At 38.3% G+C, this 18,551-nt stretch overlaps 1 protein-coding gene and 2 long non-coding RNA genes across 6 annotated transcripts in view; 2 read left to right on the top strand and 1 right to left on the bottom strand.

Annotated features, from left to right (window-relative positions):
- Map3k7cl (MAP3K7 C-terminal like) overlaps window positions 1–2,115 on the top strand; it is a 45,842-nt gene extending 43,727 nt beyond the window's left edge. For all 4 annotated transcript variants that reach the window (XM_071615797.1, XM_027929219.2, XM_027929220.3 and 1 more), the window contains one exon: window positions 930–2,115. In XM_071615797.1, the coding sequence (XP_071471898.1) occupies window positions 930–1,110 (181 nt within the window). In that variant the 3' untranslated portion in view covers window positions 1,111–2,115. The remainder of the gene's footprint in view (window positions 1–929) is intronic.
- Window positions 2,116–6,026: 3,911 nt separating this feature from the next.
- Window positions 6,027–7,587, bottom strand: LOC114087628 (uncharacterized). Its single transcript, XR_003581866.2, has 2 exons — window positions 7,059–7,587; window positions 6,027–6,356 (listed from the first exon to the last, which is right to left on the bottom strand). It is a non-coding gene; the product is annotated as an uncharacterized lncRNA (long non-coding RNA).
- A 223-nt stretch (window positions 7,588–7,810) lies between these two features.
- LOC139706766 (uncharacterized) lies at window positions 7,811–10,164 on the top strand. Its single transcript, XR_011708414.1, has 3 exons — window positions 7,811–7,905; window positions 8,825–9,114; window positions 10,085–10,164. It is a non-coding gene; the product is annotated as an uncharacterized lncRNA (long non-coding RNA).
- Window positions 10,165–18,551: the final 8,387 nt, after the last annotated feature.

Genomic DNA, 18,551 nt, shown 5'->3' with positions numbered 1-18,551 from the left:
TCAGAGTGCTTGCCATTGCATGCATAAGGCCCTGGATTCAACCCCCAGTACCACCAAAATAAATAAATAAAATAAAAATAAATAAATAAATTTGTAGATAGAGTCACATTAAGTTGTTGAGGCTGACCTTTAACTTGGAATCCTACTGTCTCAACCTCCAGAGTAGCTGAGATTTCAGGCATGCATCACCATTGTCATTATTATACTGTTATGCTATATTATAAGTACAATACAACAATATTTACATAGCATATTTTTGTATTATTGTGAGTAATCTAAGGATTATTTAATGTATACAGGAGGATGTGTGTGTAGATTATATGCAAATAGGACACCATTTTATGTAAGGCACTTGAGAATCAGCAGATTTTGGTGTCCCTGGGTGTTCTGGAACCAGTCCCCCAAGGATACTGATGGATAACTGTATATTTTAAGGACCAGCAAAAGGCATGAAAGTAATATCTGCAAGAAAGGAATTGGGATTTTTTTTAGTTCAAAGAAGGCCAGGGAAATAAAGGAAGATAATGAATGAATTTGGAGGACAAAGACTCAGTAAGAGGCAAACTAGTTCTTCTCCCTACAAGACAACAGACAGAAACTTAATTTATAAAAATTATAAACTGATTTTTTTCTAAGTTACTTATAATTTTGACAATTTGTTATACTCTTGAAAAGATGAGTGCTTTGGGCCATTGAAGGACCTGTGGGGCCTTTTGTATATGTTTAATATATAGGATAGGTCCAGTAGAGTTGAAAAAAAATAGGAAATGAAATTTTGAAGCTAGAAAAATAAGTCATTGGAGGCAGATGGGTAAAAATTTAGAAGAGCAGAGTGGAACATGCCAACTTCCATTGGACTATTATGGGATCATTTGATTTCTTTGCATTGAATTCCATGCTTCTCATGGTCTTGTACCCTGAATCTTCAGAAAGGAGCTCATTGCCAAGCTGGACCAGGCAGAAAAGGAGAAGGTGGATGCTGCTCAGCTGGTTCGGGAATTTGAAGCTTTGACAGAGGAGAATCGGACACTGAAGTTGGCCCAGTCGCAGTGTGTGGAACAACTGGAAAAACTTAGAATACAGTATCAGAAGAGGCAGGGGTCATCCTAACCTAAAGTTATTAAATGTGAGCATCAGTGGTTACTGATCGCTATGTACCCGCCGAAAGATTTTTATTTTAAAGAGGTTGGGAGTAAAATCTATTGCTTCTCTATTATCAACATGGAGAATATCCAGAATGTGTTTCATGCTTGCCAGCTTCTAGCTTGAAAGAAGGGATATTTTAAGTGAGATCATTAATGCAAAGCTATTACCAGTATATATTTTCAGAGATCAGAATTCTTTCCCAAAGATATATAAATACATATATATATATACAAATATATTTTTTTTCTTATTTAGGAAGATAAGATACTACTGTACACCAGGCTAGAAAGTGATAAAACTAGAATATTGACTGACCCTACTCAGAATCATGAGCCATGAAACAAATCAGTAAAATACTCACTGTAGTTCCACATCTGTGCATTTTTAAATTTCATGCTTTTACTGGTTCAAGTCTGCTCACATTTAAACCGACAGACACTTCTCTGCATATATTTATGTTCAACAGAGTCAGATGTAATCCTTCAATGATTAATTGTCCTAAGAATAAATGGTTACATATCCTAAAAGCTTTCTCATGAAAATATTAGCAGAAATCAGGTCTGGGCCAGGTGCTCATTTGCCAGTGCTGACTTGCTGTTGTAGTAAAGAAACAGAAAAGGTTGTATTTTCTTTACTCTGCATTAACACCTGGTAAACAGCTCAGCCTCTGCTTGTGTGTGTATTGGTGGGGGGGCTTGAGGGAGGGAATTGGGGAGTGAAAAGATATGCTTCAGACTTTGCTTTGGTGAGTTTCCATGAAAACATCAGTGAAATTATGACTATTACTTTGGATTTAAGGATATGTTTTAGACCAGTAAAAACTAATAGGAATATGTGAGTAAATTCAGAATAAAAATGATTTTCCCCTTGTTCTAGCTATCACCATGTTTTCCCAAATTGATATCTTTGTTATATGTCCATTTCTATTCATGTAACTTCTTTTTAATTAAACATGGAACAAAACTGTCACATTGTCTTTTGCTCATTTCTTAATCCCCTTTATGCTGAAAATTAGGATTGCCTAACGCTGGTTAGAATTTATTTTTGGCTGTATATGCTAAAAAAAAAAAAGATGTAAAGTACCCTTTCTTGGAAAACCTGTGGTTTTTCATGCAAATAACTCAGCTCCAAAACTGGTTATGATGTACTTGTGTCTTGAGGTATTTGCCCACAAAACATAAAGAATAGTTTATTTAAATAATAAAATGACCTTGGATAGATCAGTGGTTCTCACCTGGGAATGCCGCCAAGGGACATTTGGAATGTCTGGAGACATTTTCTTTTGTTGTTGCCACAGATGAGAGGGAGCCCTGGAAGCTAGAGATCAAGGGTGCAGCTAAACACCCTAACAAGGTACAAAGAATAGTGTGGCCCAACATGTCAATAGCACCAAGATTGATGCACCCAGGGGCAGACTAATCACTGGGAATTTTGGGTAATGCTAAGGGGGAAGCATATTGCAAGGTTTCTTGCCTTGGTATGCAGAGTCTCTGTTATGGTTTGTGAAAGGAAAGTGACCACAACACTCAGAGCAACCAAAAGATCTTTATTGCAGCAGTGCAACAAAGAGAAAGGAAAGAAGGAAAGAGAGAGAGAGAAAAGAGAAGAGATGAACAGGGAGAGAGCAAGAGCAAGAGAGAGACAGAAAGATAAAGAGCAAGAGAGAGAGAGCAAGAGAGAAAGAGCAAGAGAGAGGGGGGCCTGGCAGGAGGGAGTTTTTATAGCCCAAATCTAATGGGGCCTCTGGGTCTGCAAGCTGCCTTGTTGGCCCAAGGGGGGGTTAAGTGTTCAGTCTTAAGCAGGGTTGAATGTTCAGACTTGAGGCAAACAGGTGATAAAGGACCAGATAGAGGGGGGTTTGAGTGCGTGGGCTATCTTGCAGCCAACATCTGTTCAGCCTGCCCTGCAGACAACACAGTTCAGCCTGCTCTGCACCCAACAGTTTGGATATGAAGTGTCTCCCCACAATTCCTGTGTTCATGCAAAAATGTTCCGAGATGAAATGATTGGATTGTGAAGCTGTAACCCAATCAGTCCTTCCTAGTTTGCATGGACTGATTGGGAGGTAACTGTAGGCAGGTGGGGTGTGGCTGGAGGAGGTAAGTCACTGGGGGTGTGCCCTGGAAGGGTGCCTCTTCCCTGTGGTCCCTCCCCGCTTCTCATTCTTTCTGCTTCCTGTTGCCGTGAGGGAAACAGTGTCCCTCCACTACGATGTGCTGCCTCATCTTGAGCTCAGAGCAATAGCTCAGTCGTCTATGGACTAAGACCTCTGAAACCATGAGCCCCAAATAAACTTTCTCTTCTTTAATTTGTTCTTGTTAGGTCTTTTGGTCAATGTGATGCAAAACTGACTGAAATAGTCTCTGAAGCCTTTAAGCTTCTTTATCCTAATTTTCCTTATTTGTAAAATGAAACTTTTTGGCAGATCTCAAAGTTTTAATGCCATGTGAATCTATTTACCTTTATGATGCTTTAACGTTTGACCACAGGTGAGAATCCCTGTGATCCTAGCAGAACCTTCTCTTCTTTGAGTGACTCTATGGCTTTATATATAACATAAAGAAGATGTTGTTCACTAAGTTTATAAAAATCCTGGGTTAATGAAATGACACGAAGTAGAGTAACTTATATTTTCAAATATAGGGATTCGTTTTTGGTCACTGCTTATCCAAAGAGCATTGAATATATTTGTAGAATGCACACAGCTACAATACAGCCTTCTGTAGAATTAGGGGGTAGAGAAATGTAGTTCCAAAATCTCTTTGGTCTTCCACAATGAAAATAATTTAATAGTGTGGAAGTATTGGAATTCCACTGATATTATACTGAGGAATCATCAAGTAAATAGTTTTTATATCTTTGCCTGTCCCCCGCCTGAAGTTTTACATGTTTCCAAAAGACAGACATTTGTCACTCAAAAGCAAGCATTCCCCTGAGTGCATGTGTTTCCAGCAGGTTTTTATCCACTAAAACCCTGAACATCATGCATTTTATGGCAAGTCAGAGAAATCCAAAGGCAGAATTTCTTATATTATCAGTCTCATCATTTCATTCATTTGATGAGTTTCCAGCAATTTTATTTACCACATTATCTATATAACACAGATCATTTAAGCTTTTTCCATCTTTAGGGATGGGGCTGTAGCTCAGTAGAGCTACTTGCCTAGCATCACAAGACCCTGGGTCTGATCCCCAGCACTGCCAAAAAATAAAAATAAAAAAATTTATTGGCAAACATATTTACAATATTTTTTGGTATGAACAGTAATGATAATGTATATAGAGCATTAAAAATCAACACACATCATTATCCAAAGTACATGTATGAAGACACGAATTGGGTGTCAACATACTTTATATACACACAGAGATATGAAAAATTGTGGTACATATGTGTAATAAGAATTGCAATGCAAAAAAAAAAAAAATCAGCACAGAGTTCCTAGCAGTATTAAGTGAAGGCACTTGCTTTAGTGCTAGAATTATAGGCAAACACTTAACTTGTATTCTACAATTGATTTACTAAAGAATCTGCTATTTGTGTGGACCTGAAAAGAATGCCATTATGTGAGGCAAAGAGTCAAACTGTAAGCATTGGCATTGGCAGAGCATGTTTCTTTATGTCACTCCTTTAGCAGGACTTGGATGTATTAGTAATTCAGTACAAATAAGCAAGTGAAAGGGACCTGGAATTCAAATTCAATTCACAAAAAAAAAATATTATATACTTATCAAGGACAGGGCAGAGCAATAGCAATAGAGGTTGCAAAAATGAATGACATAAAGACTTGAAGATAACCAGTCTAGCTACAGTGTTTGGGATAGATTGTACTAAATAGGGAATAGACCCTTTGAGGATTATAGGAGGCTAGTACGAGCATGTGTAAGAGTCTTGGAGTGGTAGCAATTAAAATGGACTAACAGACTAAAAGGAATGGGAAATAGTTAAGATGAATTAGAATCCACCTGGCTTGTAATGAATTGGAAGATGAAGAAACATAACATTTAAAATGAACCCCCATCTGTGCCCCTGTAGACCAGGTGCTATATATGAATGTATCGTTTAATTCTTATAACAACCCACCAGGTGGCTGTAATTACACCCCCGCCCCCAAACAAGGAACTGAGGTTATAATTGGTACAAAGTCCCCAGCTCTGGGATTCAAACACAAAGGTTTGTTGATTGGTTGGTTGGCTGGTTAGTTCGTTCATTCATTCATTCCTCCAATACATACTGAATGCTCATGCCCTCCTAAGCTTCCTGGAAGGGACAAGAGACACAAAAGAAAACAGTAAAAACAGGGATCCTATTCCTAGTAAGGAAGGTGGACGTTTACCTAAATACTTACATAGGTAGTTTTAAAATATACCCAAAAATTCTCTGAAAAGGTGGAGACTAATTTCTCTTCCCTTTAGTGTGAATCAGACTTAAGGATGTGTTTCTAGAAAACGGAGTCAAACAGAAAAGCCTGACAGAAGAGCCTGGTAAGAGTAGGTCATCAAAGACATTGGAGCTTCCTTCTCAGCTGCTCTCTTGGATCCGTGCTCTGGGGTGAGCCAGGTGCCGTGTTGGGAAGAGACTCAAGTGAGGCCATGGAGAGGCCCATGGGTAAGGAACGGATGCCTTTGGCCCACAGTCATGTAAGTGAACTTGGAAACAGATCCTCCAGCCCCAGGTGAGACTTTGAGTGGCTGTAGGCTGGCCGACATCTGGAGTGGAACCTAATGGAAAATTCTGAGACAGAACCACCCTGCTAAATTGCCCTTGGTTCCTGATTCTCAGGAACTTTGAGACAATAAATGTCTGCTATTTTATGCCATTAAGTTTTGGTGTGATTTTTAATGTAGCCATAGATAATAAATGTGCCAAATAAATGGGGTAAGTGCCAAACAGGAAAAACAACAACAAACTATAGTTTATTAATGCACACAAAAAAGGGAATCTGAAAGGAGGAGTCTGAGATGGCTTTCATAATGTAGTGACTAATGAGATAAGATTCAATGGATAAGTAAGAGCTACAGACACAAAGAAGGAGGTGGAGGAAGGGGGTCTAGACTATGGAATCAGGTGCAAAGGCCCTGTGACACAGTCAGACTTGAAGGTAGGCCAGTATATCTGAGCATGAAGAGGTGGGAAGAATATGGTACATGATGAAGTTGTAAAGTAAGGCAGAAACTTGAAGATCATTTGAAGATCTGTGGCCTTAATCCTAAAAGCAAAGACAAGAGAATTTTAAACATGTTATAGGGATAACAATTTATTTGCTAATATGTTTTAAGAATTTTCTTTTGTAAGATGCCTCATTTTAAGTTGCTTAGAGTGCTATATCAGGTTTATACTACACATTTTTAGATGGGTGGATATATGGACAGATAGGGTTATTATGTACCTTATGTAGAGTCATAGTGAATATTTTTCTCTTTAGAGAACAAATAGTCCCAGGCTATAAAGTAGCCTGGCAGAATAAAAAGCAGAGTCGGTCTCTGTTCTTACTATTAATATATTTAATTTGGTGACACCAATAATCCAGCTGTTTATGAAAGATTTCTATAATCGCCTGTTTTCTAATCCTTAGCTCATGTTTCAAAGGTGCCAAGCTCAGAGCATTCTTAAACAGTTAGAACTTAATTATTTAAAACAACATTTTCCCTTTCACTGTTTTTCACTTTATTTTTTATTGATGCATTATGCATCATTTTTTATTGATGCATTATACATCATAGTGGGTTCATTGTGATATATGTGTACATACCATCACTGCTAGTTTAAAAAAAATGAGAGCCAAAAAATAATAATAATAATAAATAAAAAATAAATAAATAAAAGAGCGAAAGTAATCAGAGCTGGGAATGCAAATCACATCAAATGCAAGTACAGAAATTTATAAAGGTAAATAGATTAAATAACTCACAGAGCCGAGAGCATCATCCTTTAGATTCTCTGAATACACTCCAGTTCCAACATTCTGTTTTCACTAACTGGCATTGTGGTCTTCTATTTCTCATACTTACAATCAAATTCTCCCTGGAAGAAAAACTTATTATACTTTTGAGAGTTTTCAGACATCGTGTCACAATCATATCCATCTATTTTGCTCTCTGAAACTGCAAGCGTCTGTGTTGGGCACACACACACACTTCCCAGGCAGCTCTGGAGGCAGAGAGATGAAAAGGAGAGGCTTTTACAAGCGTGAACTATTGAGGCTGTGATAATGACCTTGAGGTGATGGGATGGGCTGAGTCACACAAGCTGGAAAACAAACTTTCTTTCTTTCTATTTTTTTTTTTCCCTCTAAGGAGTTGGGCTTTTAAAATCTTTTTATTGGCTGTTTATAGACTAAGGAGTTGAGCAGCATTGTGAGCATCAAGACTGAGTCAGTGTGTGTGAAGGAAAAGCTGTTTTTCCACAGCCAAGAAAGAAGGAATTTGCGACTGTCAATGACTAGAGTCTGTTTTATCTGTCACTGAACATGTCTAGGCAGGGGCTGTTTTCTCAGGTCAGAGTCCTGAGGAGGGAGAGATAAAGCAGTTGTAGGACAGGGTGAAGTTACATGTGAGACAGCCCCCTCAGCTCCTGAGGCCCACTCATTTCTCATAAATGTAGTAAGTGCTGAATAAGCTGACTTCCCCCATCATTCCTGTAAATAAGGATATGACTCACAAACCCTGCAATCTCCAAAATGCCATAGATACTATGATGATTTGATTATTTAAAAATAACTGAGGAGAAAAAAAAAAAAAAGGAGAACTCGATCATGGGTAAGTTGGGGGTGGTTTTGTTTGTTTTGTTTTTCATTTGAATTGCATTGTGTCTAAACCTAAGTGTTCTGAGAACATCTAGTTTGCCCAACAAAATGTTAGGGATTTATTGATTCTGGAAACTAATGACATAAATGTTCTGGTTGAATGTCAGATCCCAGGCCAGAAACAAAACAAAAGACTCACCACCCGCGAGTCACCGTGGTCTGCTGGCAGTTCTCAATGCGGTCCTATGTTTTGAGTACTGACAGTATGACTCGCATCTGCCTCCAAGCTGTTGCACAACTATTTCAAAATAAATGCAGATATGTAGGGCGATAATGATAATTAGTAGTGGGGGTGATATCAATAATTTATGTCAAGCCCACTAGAGCATTTGTTGATCTCCAGCAAGCTGATCCAGAAGGAGGGGAACAAAGGATCCCTTTATTGTTAGGCAGGTGCTGAAGCTCCTGACACAGGACTTTCTGGCAAAACCAGGCACAGATATGAGATTTAGGACTAAGTGTTGGACAGGGACTTTCTATTTACCATGTATCTCAGTCTAATCCCACAAAAGTCAGGGTCTTGGTGGGCAAGAGAAACACACTCAAAAAGGGGTGACTCAGAGCTCAACAAAGGGGCCGATTACTAAGTTGGGAGCAGAATAAAGGGAAATCAGTCGGGCTGTGAAGGCCTTGGGGCTGGCCACCTCAGGACAGCCAAGGGCAGGCACAAGAGGAGAAGCATTAGGACCTGGACTGGGCTGTGACTATGGGGGAGGGACCCCAGCCCACCCCTGCCCTGACTGTCTTTGGGGACAGCCCTTTGGTGGGGAGCAGCTTGCTTTCTCTTGGCCAAGCCTTCCCAGAAAGCAAGAGCAGAAACGCCTGGCACACTCTCTCCTTCTGTCCCCTCATCTTCTTCTGGTGGTTCCAAGGTCGACTAGAATCCGAGCGACAGGAGTGTTGCTGTGATCCATACCACCAGACCTTGGGGCACTGAGAGGAAGGGAAAGAGAGTGGACAGTGGATCTTCGGGGGTACATGGAAAGTCTCCAGCACAGACTGATGAGCTAAAGAGATGGACATGCTACACTAGCAAGCAGAGAGCAGGTTGGCCTGTCCTGTGGTTTTAATCCTGTGACACCCTAGCAGTACAGCTCCATTAAATGTCTGGAAGCCTGAGCCAGAAGGACAAGCAGTGAGTCTTCCTTCAGGATGAGCACAGGTACAGTTGCCGAAGAAAATACAGCATACCCATTGAAAAACTGAATTTCAGAAATCAGATAAACAAGGAATAATTTTTAGTATAAGGATGTCCCAAAGATTGAAAGGGCTATACTTACCCATTTTTAAAAAAATTGTCATTCATCGGCAGTCAATTTTAACTGAGCATGTTGTATGTTTGTAAATACAGACACCCCTAATTAGGGGGCTGGTTTGAGGAAGGTTCTGGAAGTGTACCCTTGTAATAGCTCACCCCTCCAACCTGGTGGTCCATTAATGTATGCTTAGAGGAGAAAATGACCTGGAAGTAGAATATGTTAAGGTATCTCTGAAACCATGATCTTCAACACCAGTGAAGAAAGAAAAAAGAAAGAACAAAAGAAAAAAGCAAAAAGCAAAAGAGAAAGAGAAGAAACACTGGTCAAAGGTTTTAAGGTCAAATAAAACCTTAAAATCAGTTGTCACAGGTGCAGTGGCACATGCCTGTAATCTCAGAGACTCTAAAGACTGAGAGGCCAGCCTCAGCAACTTTGTAAGGTGACCCTGTCAATCAACCAATCAATCAATAGGATGGGGATGTAGCTCAGTGGTAAATCACCCCTGGGTTCAATCCCCAGTACATAGACACACAAAAAAGAGTTCTCACGGCTTGAAGATTTCTCCTGGCATTTAATACTAACATGCATCAATAAACCAATAAAGGGCTGGGGATGTGGCTCAAGCAGTAACACTCTCGCCTGGCATGCGGGGGGCGCTGGGTTCCATCCTCAGCACCGCATACAAATAAAATGAAGATGTTGTGCCCTTCGAAAACTGAAAAATAAATATTAAAAAATTCTCTCTCTCTCTCTCTCTCTCTCTCTCTCTTCTCTCTCTTTATTTTTTTATTTTTTATTTTTTAATTTTTTATTGTGGGTTATTCAAAACATTACAAATTTCTTGACATATCATATTCCACACTTTGATTCAAGTGGGTTATGAACTCCCACCTTCACCCCATACACAGATTGCAGAATCACATCAGTTACACATCCATTGATTTACAAATTGCCATACTAGTGTCTGTTGTGCTCCGCTGCCTTTCCCATCCTCCACCCTCCCCCCTCCCCACCTCTCCCCTCCCCTCCCCTCCTCTCTCTCTACCCCCTCCACTGTATTCTTCTCTCTCTTTAAAAAAATAAATAAAAGAAACCAATAAAGATGTTTCCTTGCTTTTTCTTCTTTCTTTTTTTTTTTTTTTAAATCACAATGAACAAATAATAGGCTCAGTGTCCCTGTTCCACTGGGACCATGGGTCTCCATTGAAATGCAGTTTAAATTTAACAAAGCCATTTTGATGTTCACACTACAGCAGAATTTCATCATTATCTCATAATCTTGCCTTAAGGCTAAATTTACATTCATAAAGATGCTTCAAAGCTCCCCATAAATGTTTGCAAAGAGATAGCATTCCATTTAATAAGAGATTAGATTGTCCACTTGATACTGAATAGTTTTGCTTAGTTTAATATAAAGAGTCAATTAAAACCAAATTATCATCTAAGCAGGGACAATCTTAGATTATTCAGAGAGAAAAATGAGAATAAAAAGAGATGACTTCTTTGCTTCCCAGTTATTTTTGGAAAGTTCTGCAGTAATGTTGTGAAAGGCTGTGCTGACGGAGCTCGGCTATTACCCTCACTGTAGATTTGGTGGGCTACACAGCTCTTACTTTTTCCTGGATACTTATAGGTATTTTTTTTTTTTTTTCTAATTTGTTGTCCAATCTGTAATGCTATCTTCTGAGCAATGGGAGTAAAAGGAAGGTAAGGATTGGAATTAGCTGTCAAGGACAGAAACCCATCAAGTAACAGAGGCTTAAGCAAGAGAGAAGTGTATTTGTTTTCTCCTGTAAAAGATGGGGGATGTGTGGTCCTGGGCTGATATAGAGGTTCTGTTGCATAAAGTCTTTGGGGCCTCAATTTCTCTGCTATTTTTGATGAGTGTCTTTCATTGTTATGGTCCAAGTGGGCAGCATCCATGTTCCAAGCTGCAGTGGAGGAAGGAACAAAGAAGAGGAGGACCAAAGGAGTGGGCTGGCTGTTCTGGAAGCTGCTGTAGGTGCTTCTAGTTCTACCCTTTCATGGTTAATTTTGTGTGTCAACTTGACTAGGTCCCAATGTTCCCAGCTATTTGGTCAAACAGTATTCAGTATTGTGCATGTGTCTATGAGGGTGGGCTGGGTAAAGCAGATTGTTCATCTTAATATGGTTAGTCTCCAACCAGTTGAAGATTTGATTCAAGTAACTTTGGAGTAAGAGGAAACTCTTCCTGCCTGACCACCTCGACATGACTTGTTTCTTCTTCTTCTTTTTTTTTTTCCTTTCAGACTCATACTGAAATCTTGGCCTTGAGCATGCTAGCCTTTGGGTGGGAACTTCACTGTCAGCTCTTCTGGGTCTTCAGCTTGCCAGCTACAGGTCTTAGGACTTCTCTTTCTATTATGGTTTAGATATGGGCTGTCCTCCAAAAGATCAAGTGTGAGACAATGAAAAAAAGTTGAGGTGAAAGGATTGGGTTATGAGGGATTTAACCTAATCAGGGCATTTATCATCTCACAGGGATTAACTGGGTAGTAACTACAGTCAGCTAGGGTGTGGCCAGAGAAGGTAGGTCATTGTGGGTGTGCCTTTGAGGAATATATCTTGTGAGCTAGGTTTAGTCTCTCTCTGCTTCCTGGTGGCCCTGTCCTGAGTTGCTTTCCTTCTCCATTCCCTTCCACCATGATGATCTGCCTTACTGTGGGCCCAGAGCAACAGAGTTGGCCATCTGTGGACTGAGACCTCTGAAATCATGAGCCCTAAATAGACTTTTCCTCCTCTAAGATTGTTCTTGTCAGGTCTTTTGATTACAGAAATGAAAAAGTTGATTAAAACAAGTCTCTATAATCACATGAACCAATTCATTATAATAAACTAATATCTATCTACCTACCTACCTACCTATACAGGTTTTTTTTTTTTTTTAAATTAAGGAGGAAATTGACAGTATTACCTTCCAACACTTCAGCATCTCATGTCTCTTTTGATCACATTGGGTAGCAGTGTCTTCCTGTATTACCAGACCAAAGTTCATGAAGCATATCTATCAGATCCAGATTACTTCATTTTTACTATCTATCCAGAGTATTTTAAATTCAAATGTCTTTATAAAAATAAAATATTTCACTTTGTCAGCTGATACACTTGTTGCATGTGTGTGTAAAACACTGAAACAGGTTATTTAGTTTTCTCTAATGGTAGAAGTGGAAGTGAGGGTGATTAGCTTTGTACAGCAAGTAATAAGCTCCTAAATTATTGGCATTTCCTTTTTCTACCATTAGACGAAGTTTGTCAAAGGTGAAGTATGACAAAGAAAGGTTTTGACATAGTGCCGAATTACTTACTCATTTCCTAGAGAGGGGATTTTGAAGCTAGTCCACTAAGGGTAGATTTCATCTTGGTTTCAGAAGCAGCTATCTATATTTTTGTAAGAATTGCTACTAGGCATTCGCATCTCAAGTGCTACATAAGAACCAATTGAACGAGACCCCTTAAGGTTATTGCTTAATATAACCCTTAAGGTTATTGCTCTGTATTTCTTGCTTATGGTTCTTTCCATCCATGGGAGAAGAGGAATAATATGAAGCATCAGTCTGACTTGCTTGTACTAAGCCATCAGACTCATTAGGTGGAAAGTTGAATAAACATTTACTTTTGACTTAACACTGGTACTGAACTGAAGAAAGCTTTACTCCGCATCAGAACCAACTACAGAACTCTCAGGGCACTGTACCACATGAAAACATCAGGCCCCTTGTTTCAAAAATATTTAAGAATCTCAAGACAGTGACAGAGCATCGAAGCCAGATCCCTTCCAAGTGCAGGAGTGGGTGTCACTGCGCAGGCAGCCCACCTGTGACGGGGCCTCTGTTCGGCGTTATACAGTTCGCATCTTGACGACATTGAAATCCTTACAATACTCTCATCTCAGCCTTCCCCAATGAGTCCCCAAATCTTCCATTTCTTCCACAAGTTTTCCTTTTGCATAACACAACAGGAGAGGGTCTCATGATACTATGATTGGGTTCTTGAATTTTCCCTCAAAGCTTACATATTAATGGCTAGGTCCCAGCTGGTGATGCTGTTGGAAAGTGGAGACTTCACAAGTCATGCCTACTTGGAAGAAGTGTCACTGGGGGCTTCCTCAGAAGGGTTTATTTCATCCCTGGGCTCTTCCTTTCTCTCTCTCTCCCTCTTTCTCCTTCCTGTCCACCATGAGGTGATCAACTTTCTTCCAACACACCCTTTGCCATGAGGTTCTGCTTCACAACAGACCTAGAAATAGCAGAAAAGGAGAAAAGATCTACCTGGATCATGAAGGATGATCAAGCAAATTAAAAGGATGTACTCTAATCAAAGTAGCTTCTGACTTCCTTATTTCCCGTGATACTATAAGGGGCTTCTCCAGAAACAAGACAAATACTACACACATATACATGTATCACATTGGGTAGCAGTATCTTCCTGTCTTACCAGATCAAAATTCATGAAAGATATCCATCACATACAGATTATTTCATTTTTAGTATCTATACAGATTATTTTAAGTTTAAATATATTTATAAAGATAAAATTTTGCTACTTTGTCAATTGACACACTTTTGTGTTTATATGATCCTGTGTATAACCCACATATAATATCGTATAAATATATAATTTATATGATATTATTTGTAATTACATATGTAATGTTATATATATATGTGTATATATATGTATGTATATATATATATTCTATTCTATTCTTGTTTTTGGAGAAGATGTGTGTATGTGTGTGTGTGTGTGTGTATGTATGAGAGTATAAGAAAGAGAAATTTATTAAAAGAAATAGGCTCATACAATTATGAAAGTGGGAAAGTCCTAAAATCTGCTGGGTGACCCAGCAAGCTTGAAACCCAGGAGAGCAGATGATGTAGTTCCCTTCCAAAGGCCAGGATGCTCAGGGCTCAGGAGGAGCTAATGGCTCTGTGTACAGGAAATAGGCAGGAAGAATTCTCCCTACTCAGGGGACAGCCAGTTTTTTTGTTCTATGAGGGCCTCAAATGATTGGATGAGACCCACCCAAACTAGGTAGGACAATCTGCTTTACTCAGTCTACCTGAGTAAAGTGTCTACGCCAGTGTCTCCCCCACATAATAATGTTTGACCAAATATTTGGGGCCTCCATGCCCTGCCAATGTGACACATGAAATAAATCATCATAGATAATCTGTTGTTGCAAACTCTATATAACATTTACAACGTCTAGTTTCACATGTTAATATAAAATTTCTTAGGGAAAATTAAATTTAGGAAGTTTATTTGAGCAAAATGAAACTAAATCAACTTGCAAATTGGGAGGCTCCCAGAACCAGAGTGTGTTCTGAGAGGTCTCCACGAGGAAGATCCGATAGCATCTGTAGAAAAGTAGCAGTGAGATATAGAAAACAACTTAATTGACTATAGTCAACCAACCACTCAAATGGTTACATCTTTACCAGTTAATTATTTATAGCTTAAATAATTAATGGGCTACAGGATCTCTTATGACCAAATAAAGTTCAGTAACAGCAATTTAAACTCCATATTTGTTTGGCCTATTGGACTCAGTGATGGTGTCCAGTCCAAATCCACTGTATCTTATGAAATCTGATTCAACTCATGCAGAAATCCCAGACAGATGGCTGGGCAGGGTCTGATGATGCTGCATATACTCAAGGCTCAGTCTGCTGGGCACCCTGCCCTCTGCATCTTGGCCATACTTGCCAACAGGCAGAACTAAATCTTTCTGTCTGGGCAGATGTTTCATCCAGTTAATTAGACTTAGATATTAGTCTTCCTTAACAAATATTGAAGAAATAAACCAGGAACATTTTACAAGGGTCATACATTGCTCAATGTTTGCATTTTTTCCCCAAATGTTGGTGTCAAAACAGCATCTTTAGCAAAGTTGAGGAAAAAGAACATTAATGATGACTTACCAAAGATGTGATGGTGTGAGAAATATTATTACCTTCTATGGCATTTGTAATCTTAGTCTTTCCCAATTTTTTGTTACAACATCAGTTTAAAGCTATGGCATCAATGAATAATGAAACAGATACTCAGAGCTTATTGATGATCTAGGAAAGAAGTGGAAGTGTTTGTATGTAACCTTTTCTGAGTACTTAGTAATGGTTGTTACTAACCTTTACAGCATGTTATTGCCCTTGAGCTTCACAGCAATGCTATAATACTATTGCATGCATAAGTTAATACAATGATACTATGACAATTTAATGTGCATCTTGCTGAGTTTCACAATGTTCTTTTGCTCATTTCTGGTCACTCAAGTAGCAATTGGTTATTTTGAAATTCAAATTTGGTTTGGCTCCAACATCTATATTGTTTCTATGATTCCACACTTACAAATAGGCACTCCCAGGTAAATGCTAATTACTGAGCACCTGTGGCAGGTAACACTGTGGGATTAAAAAAGAGGGAACATCTAGTTCTGTCTTGGGGACATCAAGGATGGCTTTACAGGGAGGAAATGCTTGAATAGTGATTGACAAAATGATCTCACCATCAATCTGGTTAATAGGAGGTCATGTATGAAAGATACAAGTCAAAGAAATATGAATAGTTTTACAATCAAATGTGGCTTTTCATTCTAATTAGCCATCTCTAGGTTTGTGCAATGTTTTACTAAATGTTCCACACTGAAGACACAAAATACTGTACTTGCTTTCCTTTCTACTAAACGCCCACCAGCATCATTAGTCACATTCATTAAATAATCATTAGTTATAATCTTCATCTCTTTATATGATTATAGTTCAGTGCTATTTTTTTCCAGCAGTACTACATGTTCACATAGAAAAATGTTTTAAATTTCTTTATAATTCTGTAACCTATATGCATTGTTGTATATTTGAGTTAACTAAATTCTTGCCATATAATTATTTCAATTACTTACTAACTACAATGGTATTGTAGCTATAAAATATCCAATTCTGCAATTACATGGGATTAAAGTCAGTGTAAAGAAAGGCCTGAAATTTTAGCAGCATATTTCCTAGAGAGAAGCTGCTGAATTATTATTTCTATAATTTTTAAAACTACAATTATTATATATGAAGCAAAATGTTTTTCAATACTTTGCTCCCTCAAAAAGTGTTGACCAAATTTCAATTAAAAAGACCAAAGAGTTTGTTTTGAATATACTTCTGTGAGAGGGAGTACTATTATTGTCCTCTTATCTTTATTTATTTTTTTTGGTGCTGGAGATTGAGCTTAGCTACCACTGAGCTATGCACTCAATCCTTTTTATTTTTTATTTTGAGACAGGGTCTCACTGAGTTGCTTAGGGTCTCCCTAAATTGCCCAGGCTGGCTTTGAACTTGAGATCTTCCTGCCTCAGCCTCCCAAGTAGCTGAGATTATATGCAAGTGCTAGCACCTAGTTTACTGTCCTCTTTTTAATCATGTCTGGCTTCCAAATCCTCCTTCCAAGAGTTCCTGTTTTCTTCCTTTGGTTAATACTCACCTATTTTCCCCAGAAATTTATCCATGTGTTCCCTTAGAAGCAATGCAAATTTTTCTTATACAGAAAAAGCTATTCAAAAACACTAGGGCACACTGCTCTTCACTAGGTACCTGTGAGCAACCATCAGCCACTGTGGCAGCCCCAGAAAGAAGGGAGTGATGCTGGCCTTGGAGGTAAATTTAACAAAGAAACTAAAAGTAATATATGCCTTAGAGAATCATGTAAGCTTAATGTTTATACTCATTGAAGGATATATTTTAAGTAAGGATAAAATGATGTTTTTTATGCAATATGAAATGAACTTTATATCAGAGAACTTCACTCAGGAATTAATGATAAATATTCCCAATTCAAAAGGGAACCAACATTTTTAGTCAGATAAGCAATGTAAAGTGAATTTACAAATAAACCCCAAACTGGTCAATATTCATATAAACCCAATTTGCATTTTTATGCACAGGAATTATTTGTAACATGATCACTTTTCTTCAATTTCTGTTTAAAAAGTAGTAAAATAGCCTAGTCACAGAAGCAAACACAGGTATAGGAAACTCAGCTGGATGAGTTAGGACACTTAGTAAATTTGAAAATGTTTCTCATTGTTTCTTATGTATTCCTTTTTTTTTTTTTTTGGTACTAAGGATTGAAGTCAAGGGGATTCTACCACTAAGCCACATCCCTAGCACTATTCTGTATTTTATTTAGAGACAGGGTCTCACTGAGTTGCCTAGTATCTTGCTTTTGCTGAGGCTGGCTCTGAACTCAAAATCTTCCTACCTCAGCCTCCCAAGCCGATGGGATTACAGGTGTGTGCCACTGTGCCTGGCTGTATTCCTTCTTTATAAAGTGATTTTGGTGCATCTGACATCTTTGAATGGTTAAGTGAATCAAGATACAGAAATTAATTCGGGAATAAAATTAGTCATTGGGGCATATAGGGAAAAAATGCAACTAATTTTCTCTTCCCCCTTCATAGCTCTTAGCTGGAACAGACCCCTATAACAAAAGATAAATTAACAAGAGAAAGACAAACAGAACTTTAATAACATGGATGTCTTATGTATACAGGGGAGATAATAAGGGAAACTCAAAGAGGTGGAAAATATCAAAGAGGGAGCTTTGAACTGAGCCTAAGTGCTAACTTCTACTGATGCAAAGAAAGATGAATGCAGGGAAGGTCAACTATGGTTTAAATTGGTGTCGTCTCACTTTGATAAGAGTTTTTGGTGGTTAGTTGTCCTTCTCTTCCTGGTATGGAGAGGGAGACACTCTGAAAAATGAAAATTTCCTTTAAAGGCATGAGTTTTCCTTACCAAAGGAGAACTTTTACTCCTTTCAGAGCTTCTCAAAATATTCCTCATGCTAAAGATCCATGTTCTATGGGGCATAATCTGGTCCCCTACAAGTCAAATATATACTCAGGAATTCCTACAGGTTGAAAATATATTCAGGAATTTGGGGTGGAGATTCATTTTGATAACTAAAAATCAGTAATTGGAGGAGTTAGTGTTAACTAATTATAATTTGACACAAAAACGAAAATGTTATTCTATTTTCTATACCTGGTCCATGAACTACAACAAGCCTTCCGAATAATTTGGATGTGTTATACAATTACCAGAAATCTCCTTAAAATTCACAGATCCACCTCTGTAATAATAACAATGATAATAACAACACTAGTAATGGCAATAATAATAATAATAATAATAATAATAATAATAACTAAGATACAAAAGTGGTGTTGATCTAATTACATGTGCCAGACACTCTACTAGGTATTTTACCTAAACATTTTACATTTAATTTTCATAATACTACACAGAATGGATATAATTATGCCTACTTTATG

Source organism: Marmota flaviventris, chromosome 8 (genome assembly GCF_047511675.1).
Source record: "Marmota flaviventris isolate mMarFla1 chromosome 8, mMarFla1.hap1, whole genome shotgun sequence".
NCBI lineage: Eukaryota > Metazoa > Chordata > Mammalia > Rodentia > Sciuridae > Marmota > Marmota flaviventris.
The sequence above is the reverse complement of the archived record's forward strand: the minus strand, read 5'-3'. Positions and strand labels throughout refer to the sequence as shown.